At 42.0% G+C, this 17,496-nt stretch overlaps 1 protein-coding gene across 1 annotated transcript in view; it reads right to left on the bottom strand.

Annotated features, from left to right (window-relative positions):
• Positions 1–5,927: 5,927 nt before the first annotated feature.
• LOC117660246 (cytochrome P450 2J5-like) overlaps positions 5,928–17,496 on the bottom strand; it is a 34,468-nt gene continuing 22,899 nt past the window's right edge. Inside the window, exons 6-9 of the mRNA XM_060684930.2 lie at positions 16,979–17,120; positions 12,006–12,193; positions 10,910–11,051; positions 5,928–7,098 (exon numbers count right to left, since the gene is read on the bottom strand). Coding sequence (XP_060540913.2) covers positions 6,911–7,098; positions 10,910–11,051; positions 12,006–12,193; positions 16,979–17,120 — 660 coding nt within the window. The 3' untranslated portion in view covers positions 5,928–6,910. The remainder of the gene's footprint in view (positions 7,099–10,909; positions 11,052–12,005; positions 12,194–16,978; positions 17,121–17,496) is intronic.

Here is a 17,496-nt window from a genome sequence, read left to right as displayed (position 1 = left end):
AGAATCCGAAGAATACACCACTGAAGACGAAGAAATAATAGATGAAAATGATGACCAGGAGGAAATCGAAATAGAGAATAACGAACTCAGGTCAGAGATATTAAAACTATTAAAGAGCCAGAAGAGTGATGAAAGCCTCATCGCGAACCTCCAAGATATGCTGAAGAACAGCGGAGCAGCGAGAGAGAAAAACATCACTAATGAAAAGTCTAAAGACCCAAAAATAGTGAGTGATGTGACTGCAGAGAAAATCATTGCGAAGAAGAAAAACGGTGATCCCGCGCGAAATTTTGAATGGCAGCCATCTTGGTTTCAACAGGCCTCCAAGGTGAGCGAAGCAGAGCCAATCAAAAAGCTCAATTCAAAATTTCTGGCGCGAAAAACATTACCAGACAACGAAAGTGAAAAAGAAGATTCAAACGCCTCAGAAGAATCAGAATCAGAAAGTGAAGGTGATTCAACGAACTACCAAATAAAATCAGCAATGAAAACGCTTTTTGCCGCATTTGGGCCAAAACTAAAAATTACTAAAAAGCTAACGAAGAAGCGAGCGAGCAAGCTAATGCCTCAAGACCTGCCCGCTCCCATCCTGACTACGAGAGCGCCGACGCCCGAACCCAGAGAGCCCTGCCGTTACCGCCCTATGCCACAGACCGAAGCAAGCACCAACGCCCTCAAAAGAAGAGGAAGAACAGCCGCCGTCGTCAGGACTCCCAAAATCGAACCAGAGACCGATTCGTCCGAGGAGGAGCTGAACGAGCGAGCCGCAATGGGGAGAACCTTCCACGATGACTCCAAAGAAGAAATGGACAACGCGCATGCGCAAGACTACGCAGACGGCCCGGGAAGACATGAACTGACGAGAAAACCGTGCAGACTCGTTGCGAGCATCCCCACGCCGTTTTGCAATTTTCTGCATTTACGAGACCACGGACTACCTCAGGTTGTAAGTAATGGACTCAATAATGTCGGAAATTTACCCAGTGACTTCCCAAAGCTTAGGGTTGATGGCATTAACTTGCAAGAATGGTATCAACAGCTCCAGGTTGTCTTTATGAAGGAAAACTTACTGTTTTTTATCACTAGTCCCCCAAAAAGACCTTGGACTCTAAAAATAGATTGTTTACACCATAGAGCATTTTTCTTAATAATATCTAGTGTGTCTCCTGCAATGTATCACAGCATTAAGCCAAATCTGACTGTTTCAGAAATTATTCAATGCATGTTTAATTTGTTTCACAGTGACAGTGTAGCTACCACCACAAGGATGTCTAAAGATTTCTTTTCATCTAGGATAAAACCAGGGGTTTCCATAAGTGAGCATTTAATATCTTTAAACAAAATAAGAGCTGAGCTGCATTTGAGGGGGGAGGTGATTTCAGACCAAACAATGAAAAGTGTTATTATCAACTCACTTGATCCATCATGGGACAATTTTATGTCACATTTAGACACAATCAATCTAGGATACTTATCCATAGAAAGTCTATCCAATAAATTGATAGCAGAAGACAATTCAAGAAGAAATCGTTCTAACAATCACACAGAACACAAACCATATAGGAAAGTAGCTTTCCAAGAAAAATATAATGAAACATTTAAATGTCACAATTGTGGATCCAGGGAACACAATAGAAGAGATTGCCCCAAAATTTCAAAGGAAAGACATAGGTCAGAATATAGAAACAAATACAATTATAGACAGTCTTCCATAGATAGACATAGATATAGGAGCCCACCAAATTACAAAGAGAATAGAGGGGGCAGAGATAATTCAAAGGATAGAAAATCTGGTTCACTGAATGGATTAAATAAACAAGAAAACACTAACATACAGCAAAATGAGAACAATAATTGGCTTATTGATTCTGGAGCAACTAATCACACCACTAATAACAAAAATATATTGTCTTCATTTACAGAAGATAAATTTGTAATAAAGGTAGCTAACCAAGAAAACCCTGTAACCCTGCCTGGTCTAGGAAAAATAGAGGGGGTATTGCTAATACCTGAAATACCTCATAACATACTAAGTGCCATAAAACTAAGTAGAGATTCTGACATTAACATTGTTTTTTCAAAAGGAAAAGCGACTTTGGAGAAGAATAAAACAAATATAGGCACTGTGATGATTAAAGGAGGCCTACCTTATCTGATAACAAAAGAAAAATGGTTGCATAACATTGATTCAAATATGGAAGATTGTATTGAAGTAGATGATGAAAATATAAGCAACAGTGATAATGATGAATGTAAAATATCTCATGATCACATAGATGCACACAATGAAAAAAAACCAAAAATAGGTAAGCCAATTCATGATGAGTGTGCTCACATCTTACATAGGAAGTTAGGACATGCCAGTTTTCCTGTAGTACAAAAAATGACTGAACACGCAGAAGGTGTTAAAATAAAAAATTGTGAAAACTATTTGGAATGCTCAGTATGTAAATCTACAAAACTAAAAACTAGTCCCAGGCCAAGAAAATCTACTAGATCAACTAACAAAATTTTTGATTTAGTACACATGGACTTAGTTGGTCCATTAACTCCATCAATCACTTATAGAAAACGTTACTTCTTGACAATAGTGGACGATTATAGCCGCTATGGATTTGTTTATACATTAAAACACAAAGGTGAAACCTTTCAAAAATTTAAAGAATTTTACAAACGCATAGAAACACAACATAATATCAAAATAAAACAAATCATGACAGATAGGGGATGTGAATTCATGTCTAAAGAATTCTCCCAATGGTTAAAAGACAAAGGAATGTTACATTACACATCTAGTCCATTTTCTGCGTTCCAGAACGGGATTGTAGAGAGGAAGAATTCAACATTACAAACCATGATTAGATGCACATTGGAAGATGCTGGCTTAAGCAAACAATTCTGGTCAGAAGCCTTACATTATTCAAATTACACACAAAATAGAACCTGGTCCAGCATTGTAAATAAGACACCATATGAAGTGATGTATAATAGGAAACCAAAATTAGCACACATGCACATATTTGGAGTCACTGCAGACGTACACATACCTAAGCAATTAAGAAGAAAGGGAGAAAACGTATCCAGAAGATTCAGATTTATGGGATATGAGACTGGCACTAAAGGGTACAGATTCATTGATAATAATAACAAATTTATAGTCTCCAGAACAGCTGTGTTCCATGAACAGGCCAACTGGTCTAAATTACATCTTAATGAAATATTTCCAAATAAATATAAAGATACAAAATCTCATGAGAAAGGGACCATAGAAAAGCAAAATATCAACAAATATAAAAACAAAACCAAAACTTGGACAAATAGCCAACACAAAATAAAGACAGACACACTAACAAAAAAGGAAGCAAGATATTTGCATGATAACGATAGTAAACCTGAAAAAACTATTAGAAACACCAGAAATCAAATGCCAAATAAATACAAGGATTATATAATGCACATGGATGGTGAGCCAACAACACCTAATACATATGAGGAAGTGTTAAAACTCCCTCGTGAAGAAAAAGAAAAATGGGAATTAGCGATGAAAAAAGAGATGGAAAGTTTACAGGGATTAAATGTATTTACACCTGCAATTGCACCTAAAGATAAAACAATTATTGGTACCAGGTGGATATATAAAATTAAAAACTTAGAGGGAGGCAATACTCTATACAAAGCTAGACTAGTTGCACAAGGTTATGCACAGAAATATCCGGAGGACTATACTGACACGTATTCCCCCACAGTAAGAACAGAGAGTGTCAAAACAGCTCTAGTGGTAGCATCAGCACTCAATCTTGATGTATTCCAATATGACATACAGACTGCGTATCTACACGCAAAACTAGATAAGGAAATATACGTAAGAGCACCTCACAGTCAATACACAAACAAAAATGAGATTTGGTTGTTAAACAAGAGTTTATACGGGTTAAAACAATCTGGTAAACGATGGTATGATTGTTTAGTAAAAGTACTTAAAACCATGGACTTCAACGCTACCACTGCTGATAACTGTTTCTTTGTCAAAAAGGGTGATGATTACATTGAATTTGTATTGATTTATGTGGACGACATTTTATACATAGGAAAACATAAAGAGAGAAGAGAAACTTTTGTAACTAAGCTAAATGAACATTTCTCGTTGAAAACTCTAGGCAAAGTAAACAAATATCTTGGTGTTCAAATTAATAAGACTAGAAGGGGATTCAAACTTAATCAGAGAGATAAGATCATAGAACTTTTAAATAAATGCAATTTAAACAATGCCAAACCTTGTGATACTCCTATGCAAACTGATTTTCTAAGAAATACTGATGAATCTTCCCCCGAATTCAAGGATAACACATTTTATAGATCAATCATAGGTTCACTTCTTTATATATCTAATTGGACAAGACCAGATATCGCCTTACCACTCAATTTATTATCCAGACATGTCAGCAAACCAACAATGTATCACTGGGAAGCTGTTAAAAGAATTTTAAGATATCTGAAAAGTACACTAGACTTTTGTTTAATGTTAGAACCTAATGACAACAAAGAACCAAAGCTTACATGTTATGCAGATGCGGACTGGGCTGGAGACACCTCATGTAGAAAAAGTACATCTGGTTATATATTCCTCTTAAATGACTGTCCAGTTTACTGGTACACTGGTAAACAGGAACTAGTGGCCACTTCAACGACAGAAGCGGAATATGTTTGTTTATCCAAAGCTGCAAATAACCTTGTATGGTTTAATGATTTAATTTCAGATGTTTGGAAAAAACCTGCTTTGCCTTTTGTTATGCATGAAGACAATAAAGCAGCCATTGAAATATCTAGATCTGATGCTATTGGACAAAGGTCCAGACACATAGATATAAAATTTAAACATGTGAGACAATTATCTCAGGATGGATTTATTAAAGCAGTGCATTGTGATACTTCTGAACAATTAGCTGACATATTGACAAAGCCTTTACCTTCTAAGCAACATAAATATTTGACTTCTAAGTTGTATGTTTTGTATTGTCCTGAATCTGAATGTAATTGGTGTTGCATAACGAATCGGCATTTAGAGGGGGATTTGTCAGATGTAAATGCCTTATTCTCTAATGTGTAAATAGTATATGAACGGGGTATCAGGGGTTAACTTATTCTTCACTTCTTAATGTATTCATAATTCACCACTCCCACATATAGCTCCACCCATTGTATATATAAGGAGCTACATGCACCCTTTTCCTTGCTTCTATCTGTGAATATTCAGTGAATATAGAATGCCTATTGTAAATAAAAGGAAATATATTTAAACCTTTAACTCTTACTATTCTTATTGAGTCTGATCCTGAAAATATTGCAACAGGCAGGGTATAGGATACATAGAAAGGAAAATAGAAAGTAAATGTATCAAGAACCAAATCCCCCTCCCTTCCTCCAAAGAATGACAGATACACAGATCTGACACCAGGTGATATCAACAGTGCATCATTAGCATCTATTAAATGTGTTTCCTGCATCAGCTTCATTTCATCTCCACAGCAGCAGCCTTGCCAGCAGTTAATAGCTGTATGTGCCCAATCTGCAAACCTAGTTACTTAAACATCATTAGGATTTAATGGCTTAATCTGATTTAGGGTCCTAGCAGTTTCATCAGTTTAGGCTTCGTTGTATTATGCAGGCCAAGAAAATGGGTTAATTAAATATATATTTTCTAATTTTGCACAGGCTACAATATACTGATCCATTGCTTAACCAAATACATTCACAGAAATACAACAAGCCATGATGAAATTAACAACATTAACAGTAATATTTGCAAATGCAGCTGCTAGGATCTTATACATCATAGCAAAGGAAGAATTAACGATGAATATTTAGAAGTCGTTATAGCCTTCTTGCAAATTGCACCAATATTAATTTTACAATTACAAGTACTGTTGAGGCAGAGATTTCATTATTTATTATGTCTCCTACAATTATTACCATTTGAAAAGATGAGAAAGCTATTAAAATTGCATAATATTAAAAGTCATGCACATTGATACATGTAGAGAAATGGAGGTGGAACTCGATGTCACATGGTCAGGTTATTTGAAGGGCCACCTAGTTCCAAAGGTTTCTGCCCAGCCAGAATAGGCTGACAATGTTGGGGCACTCCAGGTCTCTTCAATTAAAGAATGCCAACTTATGGAACCCAGAGAGTTCCATAAGTTGCGTGCCTTCTTTCTTGCAGCACCTGCTCTCAGGAATAAGGTGCCTCCTGAAAGCTATGTGGTTGCCACTCTAATGATGTTCCAGAAGACTTTGAAGATCTGGTTATTCTCCCAGGCCCTTAAGTATAAATCCCTCCTTTTCTTTCTCCAGGAATTACCCATGATCCCATGAGCAATTGCAACAGGAGACTTCTGACAAGCCCTAATTACATCATTACCCCAGGGGTGAAATCTACTAACCTTCCCTACCAGTTCAGGAGTGCGAGAGTGCATGTGTCACATGTGATTTTGGACCCTTTGTGCATGCGCAAAGCCTTCTGAGCATGCACAGAGGGTAAAAAACAGGTTACTTCTTGATTAAAACCAGAAAGTAATGACATCTAGGCAGGAGGGGAGACTTGCGCTGCCACCGCTACTGGTTCTCCGAACCACCCGCCGCCGCTATCAGTTTCCCCAAACTGGTGTGAACCGGTAGCATTTCACCCCTGCATTAGCCCCTTCTCCAGGGGTTAGGCAGGTAGCTATAGCCGCTACCACAATCAGTATAAGAGAGCTAGATGTGACTGCCAAGTATGGTTAGGAATATTGAGAGATGCCAGGAGGAGTCTTTCAGCAAGATCTGAAGAGCCAGTCTTGAAGGTGATCAAAGAAATGAAAAAGGGAGAGATCATAACATGTAATAAACATGACCCTCTTATTGTTTGCCCATATTATGGTGTCCTGATACGAGGGAGAGCACAAATCTTGTAGGGAGCGGGATGCACAGTTGCCCCTATTACGGATTTTTCACTGAGTTCCACACCTTCTGGTGGCTCCAACCTAAATGCCCTCAGCAGTCTGGTAAAGGTGTTGAATAGCTCAATATTTGCAAGGAGTTGTCCCAAGCAGACACGAGCTCCTACACAAAAATGAAGAGAAAAAACTTTTTAAATGGTAATAATCTATTATTCATTACCCATCTGTCCCACTTTGCAATGATCAGGTGAAGGGAATTTGGGCTGGTGCATGTAGTCGTCCTCCTTCAAAACGCCAGGGAAGCAGGGGTGAAATTTATTTATTTTTATTTATTTATTATTTAAATTTGTATACCACCCTTCTCCCGAAGGACTCGGGGCGATGAACAGCCAAAATTTAAAACACATACAATATAAAAATTAAAAAGAATTAAAACAGAATTAAATCAATTTGGGTTCCCTAAATTTTAAAACCCTTTCCCCATAAAATAACCCATTAAAATTTTAAGCCAGCCCAGCTTTCTGGAATAAGAAGGTCTTTAACGCTCGATGAAAAGTACGGAGGTCCGGGATCAGTCGTATTCCTGGGGGTAGCTCGTGCCCCCACAGAGAAGGCTCTCCCCCTGGGGGTCGTCAGTCGACATTGCTTGACCGACGGCACCCTGAGGAGACCCTCTCTGTGGGAGCAAATTGGCTGGTGGGAGGTTATCGGTGGCAGAAGGTGGTCTCGTATTCAGCAGGTTCTGACAGGTTCTGGAGAACCGGTAACAGAAATTTTGAGTAGTTTGGAGAATCAGCAAATACCACCTCTGGCTGACCAAAAGTGGGGAGGGAATGGGGATTTTGCAGTATCCTTCCCCTGGAGTGGGGCGGGAATGGAGATTTTGCAGTATCCTTCCCCTGCCACACCCACCAAGCCACACCCACAGAAACGGTAGGGAAAAATTTTGAATTTCACCCCTGCAGGGAAGCATATGCCATGTTCCTTAAAAGCTAAAAGACTAAGCTTGGGTGGAGTTCAGTGTGATGGGTGTTTCTGTGCTTTCTCTCACTGTATGAACTTAGCCAAGTGGGTAATTCATGTTTTAAAAATCAAGTGAATTTAGAAAACAAGTTAATTCACTAACCAGTTTAAACCTACGGTATTATGTTAATGCAACGAAGATATTGGTCTTTTCCCTTTACTTTGCATCTTGCAGAACTGCATCCACTGTTGTGACAATTCATTTCAGTTAAATATAAAAACTTCTCGTGCCCCATTTACACCATGGAAAACAATGGGGATGTCAACTTCCAAGCTGCCATAAGGAAGGAGAGGAGAGGCTTGAACTTTCACCTACTTAATTCCCCTGAAGAACTGTCTCCACGGAGATGGGATGGGAGGGGGGACATTCCTGTGAACTGATGGAGATGGGATGGGAAGAGTGGCTTGGATGATGGCCAATGAGATGCAGAGAATTGGGAACCGGAAAGAGAGGTTTTGGGGGGGGGGCAAAGTTCAGTGCTAACTGCGCATTGAGTCAGGGTCAGTTCGTTATGCTCAATAAAGAGAAAAATTTCCTCAAAGATCGGGCGTTTGGAAATTCATTTATTTGGAGATAACAACGAAGCTTGACAGGGATATTTTTCACCCATCAGCCTTTGCCTTTTTCCTCTCTTCCTTCCCCTTTTCTTTCCTCCTTCTCTTTTGGCTCCTCCAAACTCCCCAAAAGTTCTGAGCATATATGCAGATCAGTGGTGGGTTCCTCCCGGTTCGGTCCAGTTAGGCCAAGCCAGTAGCAGTGACGATATGATGTCACCGAACCGGTTCTCCCCCCCGCCCTCCCACCCCCCATCCCCCCACCCACGTTATTCTTACCTTTTATTTGGTCCCACCACCAATCTATTGCTGCCTCCTGAGTCCCAGCTGATGACTAGAGGGAAAAAACTGTTTAAACTCTTGCCGGGGGGCTTCAAAGGGCCTTCCTACAGCTGATCAGTGTTAAAAGCAAACAAATGAGTCAGGTCGTAAGTGCGAGGACTGGTCGTAAGTGCGAGGACCTTCCAGAAATGACTCTGACCAGCTAGCCATGCCCACCTAGTCACATGACCTCCAAGCCACACCCACAAAATAAGCCACCCCCACAGAACCGGTAGTAAAAAAAATTTAGAACCCACCCCTGATGCAGATGAACTCAAACATCTGCCCATGGATCACTTTATATTGTCCTTGGAGTTCCAAAATATTCCTAGCTCATATCACAATAGTATTATTTCAACTTTCTTTAACAAATGAAAAGAAGCTGTTAACTTGGACAGGAAATTCTAAAGTGGTCAGAAAGTGGTCAGAGGCAAGGGTGGGCTGCTGGGGATTCGCAGGAGTTTGGGAGAACCTCTAGCTAAAATTCTGTGCAGTTCGGAGAACTCCCAAATCGCACTCCTGGCTGGCCCAACCCATCCCACCCCTCCCTTCCCAGGAGTCCCCACGCGGCCTGTTTTGGATGCAGGTAAGTGCAGGGCATGCGCGGAGGCTTGGGGAGGGCGAAAAACAGGCCTACCAGAAGTTCCTCCAGAGGGCCTCTGGAGCCTGGGGAGGCCATTTTCACCCTCCTGGAAGCTTGAGGAAAACCTCTGGAGCCTGGGGAGGGCAAAAACGCCCCCCCCCCGCCATGGTGCAGGAGGCTGACTAGGCCACGCCCATCATGGCCGCAGCCACCCAGCAACTGGGAAGAGAACCCCTTGCTAAAATTTTTGAAGCCCACCCCATCCTTACTTAAAAATACGCCTCTTGACTCTGCTGGCAGTAGCACCTGGCAGACACCTGAGTTCTTAAAACCTCTGCATCCTTTCCTGCTAGGGTTTGGAACCCGCCCCTGGAAGAAACCAAATCTGAACCATTGGGGAAAAATTCAGAGGTGTCCTAGTTCTACTCACCAAAAAGGCATTAAGAGTTGTTAACCTAATCTTGCATAGCTTCTTCTCTGGTAATGTTGTTACCAACTACTAAATAGAGCATACAAAACATTTGCTAGATCAGTGATGGCTAACCTTTTTGCCATCACGTGCCAGGAGGGGGGCATGGGACAGGTTTGCGTCCATGCATGTCCACACCCATAATTCTATGTGCCTGCCCTGTGCATGCACGTGCAACCCCCCCCTCCTCCCCCAGCTCCTGGCACCCGATGGCCCAGTAGGCCCATTTTTCTTTCTCACCTGGCTCCAGATCTTCTCAATGAATCTGGGGAGGGCGAAAACAGCCTTCCCCATGCCCTCCGGAGGCCTGAAGCAGCCCATTTCCCAACTCCTGGTTGAACAGGAAGTGACATTTTTTGTTGTCCCCAGCCTCCAGAGCCTCTCTTTGGGCTTAGACAATTTAGAACTAAGCTGCCTTAGGTCTGACCTAAGCGTAGTACACAAAATTATCTGCTATGATGTCCTACCTGTCAATGACTACTTCAGATTCAATCATAACAATACGCTCCGTGCAAGCGTGTTAGGAATCTGCCCAGCTGAGGTGCGGCAATCCATTCTGCCGCACCTATCAGCTGGGCTAAAAAAGAAGAAATAAAAGGTAGGAATAATGCGGGGGCAGGCGGGAGGGCCCAGCTCCCAGACAAAGAGAACCGGTTCAGTGACGTCATATCGTCACCGCTACCGGCTCGGCCGAACCGGACCGAACTGGGAGGAACCCACCACTGTAATGTCCCCAAGATATGATACTGTCTGGAGTTAGTTTATCTATCAGCGATATTGAGGGTATATCTAAAATCATGATGTTTGGATCAATTACCTCTTTCTGGAGTCCAATGACACACGAATTTTTCCCTCCCTTTGATCCGATTGCATATTGTGGAAAGTCTTTCATTTTACATTGGTTTTACAAATGGACCAAATGTCATGAAGCAATTTTTATTTATTTTTTTTTTGCTTTTTTCACCCCTTCCTAAAATAAGTATCATTTGCCAATCATAACTGTTTTTCTTTTTACCAGATTACCTGCTCCAAAAGGAAGAAATACTTCTTTTTTCACAAAATTTCCTTCCTTGTCCAAAAAATGATTGGGGTTGAACTCTTCGGGGGTCTCCCATTGTTCAGGATCGAAAAGAACAGAACGTAAGTCTGCAATAATAATAGCTCCCTATAAGACAGAAATAGACTGAGGTAAACATCTGGATAAGCACAGGTTTTATTTACGTATTTACTTCGTTTCATCAAGTTGCCCAGCCCTGATTCACTTGTACACTGCAAATGGGGTTTTTCAATTACACATTTTAGCATTGCCAAAAAAGCATTAAAAGTTGTCAACCTAATCTTGCAAAGCTTCTTCTCCGGTACTATTGTACTGCAAACTAGGACATACAAAACCTTTGCTAGACCAATTCTTGAATACAGCTCATTTGCCTGGAATCCGCACTGTATATCGGATATTAATACAAGGAGAAGAGTCCTCCACTCCTCTGCTCACAACAGAATACCATAGGTCACCAGGCTTGAAATTTTGGGCTTGGACAACCTAGAACTATGTCGCCTTTGGTCTGACCTAAGCGTAGTACACAAAATTATCTGCTACAACGTCCTACCTGTCAATAACTACTTCAGCTTCAACCACAATAATACACAAGCACACAATAGATACAAACTTAAGGTAAACCGCTCCAAACTCGATCGCAGAAAATACGACTTCAGCAACAGAGTGGTCAATGCCTGGAATGCACTACCTGACTCTGTTGTTACATCCCCAAACCCCCAAAACTTTAACCTTAGACTGTCTACTGTTGACCTCACCCCATTCCTAAGAGGTCTTTAAGGGGCGTGCATAAGCGCACCAGCGTGCCTACCGTCCCTGTCCTACTGTCCCCATTTATTCTTACCCATTTCCTGTGTTCATATTTATGTTTATACTTATACCTGTTATCTTTTACATGTTTGACAAACAAACAAACAAATAAATAAATAAATAAATAAATAATAACAATAACAACATTTTCAGAGCTCACATCTTGTGTTAAACAGAGCTCTGCCGAAGAAATTCTTCATAAGGGTGGAACACTTAAACTGAAGACTCCAAAGATATACTATCTATAAACTATACCTTAGGGAAGAGAAAGCCATTTGAGTAGATATCCTGCACACTTTGTCTAGGAAGCCCGAACAACAAGGAATATTTGGTTCGCATGAGCTCATGAATCACAGCATTGGTATATGGCAGTTTCTTCCGATCTTCATAACAGATGGAGTGAGATGGACTGAAAACTTTTTCCATTTCCTCATATACTTTATCTAAGGAAAAGAGTGAAAACAAGTGGTATATAAGCAAAGGTTCCCCTCGCACATTTGTGCTAGTCGTTCCTGACTCTAGGGGGCAGCACTCATCTCCGTTTCAAAGCCGAAGAGCCAGCGCTGTCCGAAGACGTCTCCGTGGTCATGTGACCGGCATGACTCAATGTCAAAGGCGCATGGAACACTGTTACCTTCCCACCAAAGGTGATCCCTATTTTTCTACTTGCTTTTTTTTAATGTGCTTTCGAACTGCTAGGTTGGCAGAAGCTGGGACAAGTCACGGGAGCTCACCCCGTTACGCGGCACTAGGGATCCCCATCCACTGCCTATTTCACCTAAGGGACTTTGGGCAATTTGGAACATCATAAAGACAAAACAGGAGCAACATCTTAATAAAAGCCCAGCTAAAAATGGAATTAAGAACAAGTTACAAGAAAAAACAAAAATCAAAAGGATAAATTCAAAAAGCTAAGGTTGATGTAGTTGGGACAAGACAGTTCCACAGGTATCCTGCTCCCATGCCATGAAGGGCTTTATATTTATTATTTATTTATTTTTATTTATTTAAATTTATATACCGCCCTTCTCCCGAAGGACTCAGGGCGGTGGACAGCCGAAATTAAGATACATATAATATAAAAGTTAAAAATAACTAAAATAAATTAAATCGGTCGGCCTCCCAATTTAAAAGCCCACATCTATACAATTTAAAAAATAACCCATAAGACCTTTTAGGCTAGGCCGGCTTGGTGGAATAAAAAAGTCTTCAGGGCCTTACGGAAAGTACGGAGGTCCGGGATCAGTCGTATTCCGGAAGGGAGCTCATTCCAGAAGGCAGGTGCCCCCACAGAGAAGGCTCTCCCCCTGGGGGCTGCCAGCTGACATTGCTTGACCGACGGCACTCTGAGGAGGCCCTCTCTGTGAGAGCGTATTGGCCGCTGTGAGGTTATCGGTTGCAGAAGGCTGTCTTGTAAATACCCTGGCCCTAAGCCATGGAGCGCTTTAAAGGTGAGAACCAATACCTTGAAGCGCCCCCGGAAGACCACTGGGAGCCAGTGCAGCTTGCGCAGGAGAGGTGTTACATGGGAGCGCCAAGTCGCTCCCATAATCACCCGCGCGGCCGCATTCTGCACCAGCTGGAGCCTCCGGGTGTTCCTCAAGGGGAGCCCCATGTAGAGAGCGTTACAGTAGTCCAGGCGAGAAGTGACTAGGGCATGCGTGACTGTGCATAAGGAGTCCTGATCCAGAAAGGGGCGCAACTGGCGTATCAGGCAAACCTGATAAAAGGTGATGACCAGCATCTTAAATTAGACCCAGAAGCAAATCAGCACCCAGTGCAGCTCACATAGCAAAGATGTTAAATGTGCTTCTCCAGGGGTACCCAGAATTGTGTGTACCATTGCATTCCACATCAGTTGCAGCTTCTGGATACTCTTGAAGCATAAACCCAGGTAGAATGCTTTGCAATAGTCCATCCAGGAGTCCCCAAGGCAACTGGACTTTCTTTCTTTTTTCTTTTGAAGACATTTCGCTTCTCATCCAAGAAGCTTCTTCAGTTCTGACAGGATAGTGGGGAATGGCAGGATTCATGTTCCTTACAGACAAAGCTGGTCATTTGCATCCTTTTAGAGGGTCGTTGAAGCACTTGGAGGTTTACCTGTGTCCTCAGGGTCACCTGAGTAGTGCTAATGGTTCTGTAGTCTGCAACTTTTTCCTCCAGGAGGGCTTCTTGATCAAGGAAGGGACATAAATGGGACACAACCCGAAGTTGAGCCAAGGCCCTCCTAACCATGATAGGTTAGGAGGATTCCCCAAATTATGCATTGAGTCTGTTAAGTGTCTGTTGTCCCAGAGGTGTTTTTTCCAGGTTTCATTTTATTTCCCTCTGGGATAAGGGAACATTTTATCACACAAAAACTAGTTTCTCCTTGACAAATAAAATTGTATGCGTCTGCTTGTATTATTTCTGACTTAGTGATTTTAGTTATCTTATTCTTTTATCCCTAAAATTAAACAATGCAAAGCTTGTCATGTCATTTGCACATGTTTAACAAATTTCCTTCTTGGTGCATATTAATTTTTGCTTGTTTCTAAGATTCTATTACTATTTTGTGCATATTTTTCAATATTTTTCTATTATTATTATTTCAATATTTGCAATTTTATCCGTAATTATTAAGTTCTCTTCTAGGAGATTGATGTTTGTTTCTGTTTCTGTCTCTTCCCTTCTTGCGTAGGTATCCATTTTGTTGGAAGATGTTGTATAGATGATCTGTTTCCTTTTTCTAATGTTCAGGATCGCTGCAGAATGTTTGTGCTTGTCTAAATAGTGTCATTACACAGCTTCTCTTGTGGGGGCTTGGGCTGTTATTTTGATACTGGAGCACTTGGTATGGGTAGTTTTACAATAGAATTATGTTTCTAATTTGCCATTCCTGCCTCTGTTGATGAGTATGTACAAGAAGGGTAGCAATAGCAATAGCACTTAAGACATATACCGCTTCACAGTGCTTTACAGCCCTCTCTAAGCGGTTTACAGAGTCAGTATATTGCCCCCAACAATCTGGTTCCTCATTTTATTGACCTCAGAAGGATGGAAAGCTGAGTCAACCTTGAGCTAGAATAGAATAACCGAATTGGAAGGGACCTTGAAGGTCTTCTAGTCCAATCCCCTGCTTAGGCAGGAAACCTTACACCACTTCAGACAACTGGTTATCCAATCTCTTCTTAAAAACTTCCAGTGTTGGAGCATTTACAACTTCGGGTGGCAAGTTGTTCCACTGATTAATTGTTCTCTCAGGAAATTTCCCCTTAGTTCTAGGTTGCTTCTGTCCTGAATTAGTTTCCACCCATTGCTTCTTGTTCTACCCTCAGGTGTTTTGGAGAATAGCTTGACTCCCTCTTCTTTGGGGCAGCCCCTGAGATATTGGTACGCTGCTATCATGTCACCCCTAGTCTTTCTTTTCATTAAACTAGACATGCCCAATTCCAGCAACTGTTCATCGTATGTTTTAGCCTCCAGTCCCCTAATCCTCTTTGTTGCTCTTCTCTGCACTCTGTCTAGAGTCTCCACATCTTTTTTACATTGTGGCGATCAAAACTGGATGCAGTATTCCAAGTGTGGCCTTACCAAGGCATTATAAAGTGGTATTAACACATACTGAAAGTATGTGGTCAAGCAAAAGTTGATGAGATAATCAAATACACCAAGATTGAAATACACAGAATCATAGATCTCAGCCTCTTCTTCATGGGTGCATTAAAATCCTATTTTTGTCACTTTGAGGTATGCTATAAATCAGGGGTCGCCAACCCCTTTTCCGTGGACTGGTGCTGTTTGTGGCATACTAGAAACCCGGTCGCACAAACAAGCAAAGCCCCACAGGTTGCAGGCAGCACACAAATCCATGCCTCTTCCAGTCCACGGAAAGACCTCTATTCACAGAACTGGTCCCTGGTGCCCCAAAGACTGGGGGCCGCTGCTATAAAGTGTCCTAGGCTGCTGAAATGCTCTTTGACCTTGGTTTGGGTGCTGAGATCAAATTTCTGCACATTAAGTATTGTGTGCCAAAGTCTGCCCTGTTTGTCCTGGGTCGAAGCTGTTGGCACACAGATTTGTTGCTGTTTCCCATGTTAGCATCGTAGTCCTGTTGCTTTTGGCTGCTGGTGAGAATCGGCTTCCAGCAGGATGGTTTTCTATATGCAAGTATGGGCCTGCCCCCTGGTGTCCGACAAAAGGCAGGTGCATTATCCAATATGAGCTGTAGCTTATTAACATTGTATTGGTCTCTGCCGTGAGCTGTAGGTAACAAGCGGTGTTTTTTTTTTTCCATTGTTCTGTTTCTGTGGTCTGTCTTTCAGTAGTTCTTCCCTGGAAATGGATCTGGCAGATGAATATAAAATCAAATTCCACCATCTTTTTACTGATTGGGGAGTAGGAAGAGCAAATATCCAAGCCTCAATTTTCCTACTGGTTGTTAGCCCTGTGGCTATGTGTTTTGACCTAGGCTTCCCAAGAGCATGAAGCAGACTCCTTGTCCCGACAAAAAAACCCTTTTTATTAAGTTACTGTGAATTCGTCTCATTCACATCCAGCAAAGTCTTTCAAGGGAGAATTTACAGTCACAGACCTGATCTGGCTTGGAGAGCTGCCAGGCCGATATCTTCAAAAGTTGGCAAGAAATCTGAGAGTCACGAACCAATTAAGCGAACTAATTGCCTCCTGCAAACTCCCCTCCCCTTTCGCTCCTCTTTATTCCCTATGGAAGGGGCCATTCACCGTCCGCCTGTGGCTTTACTCCCGAGTCAACCCTTGTTCCTTAGCTGTTCCCTTCTCCTGGCAGCTCTGTGCATGCACACACTAGGAACAGGCTCCAGTTGTTCTTCTGCCCCACTGATATCCAACTCAGAAGGCATCTGACAACTATCAGACGGCCCTGGCCTCATCTCTGCCTCTGACACAGAGCACTCATCAGAGCCCTCCCCAGGCTCCAGGATTGGCCCATGTTCCTCCCCAACCTCTTCATTGTCTGAGTCTGCCACCAGCTCTGCTGGCGGGCCACAACACTATGGTCTGCTCTTGTCGATTCTACTGGGCAGGTTATTGGTGGTTGGGGTCGCATGCTAGTGGATAAGATCTGCTGTTGTAGTCATTCATGTAAGAAGAATAGTTATTCCAAATGGACATTTGCCTACATGGGAATCCTTTGAGAAAGACGGGTGCTGCATTACATTCTACTAATAATAATCCCAGATTTTTGTCACCACTGTATCACTGTATCCCACCTTGGATATCCAGATGACTTGCCATGAAGAGCAATGCCCATTTCAGAGAGCTTGCGGTGGTTTCCGTTCCTGCCACAAAGAAGTCAACAATGCACTGAGCCAAGTTGTCTTCATTGTAGGTAGAATTGGGATCATCCTTCCTCTAGGATTAACAATAAAATAGGTGAAATGGCATTTTCTTATTATTTCCAATATTTCCACAATTTATTATCTCCCTGTTCTATTGGTCCTCTTGTCAGGGGATAAGGGGCCTGAAACCCAAGCCCAAACCATTAGGATGGCATGAGATTGGGGAGGGTGGAGATCAGTGGTGGGATTCAAAAAAATTTACTACAGGTTCTGTGGGCATGGCTTGGTGGGCATGGCATGGCAGGCTTGGTGCACGTGGCATGGCATGGTGGGCATGGCTTGGTGGGCATGGCAGGGGAAGGATATTATAAAATCTCTATTCCTTCCCCACTCCAGGGGAAGGATACTGTAAAATCCCCATTTCCTCCTGATCAGCTGGGACTTGGGAG

The sequence above is a fragment of the Pantherophis guttatus genome, chromosome 6 (assembly GCF_059756535.1).
Source record: "Pantherophis guttatus breed Tessera chromosome 6, ASM5975653v1, whole genome shotgun sequence".
NCBI lineage: Eukaryota > Metazoa > Chordata > Lepidosauria > Squamata > Colubridae > Pantherophis > Pantherophis guttatus.
This window is presented reverse-complemented; position numbering and strand designations above follow the sequence as displayed.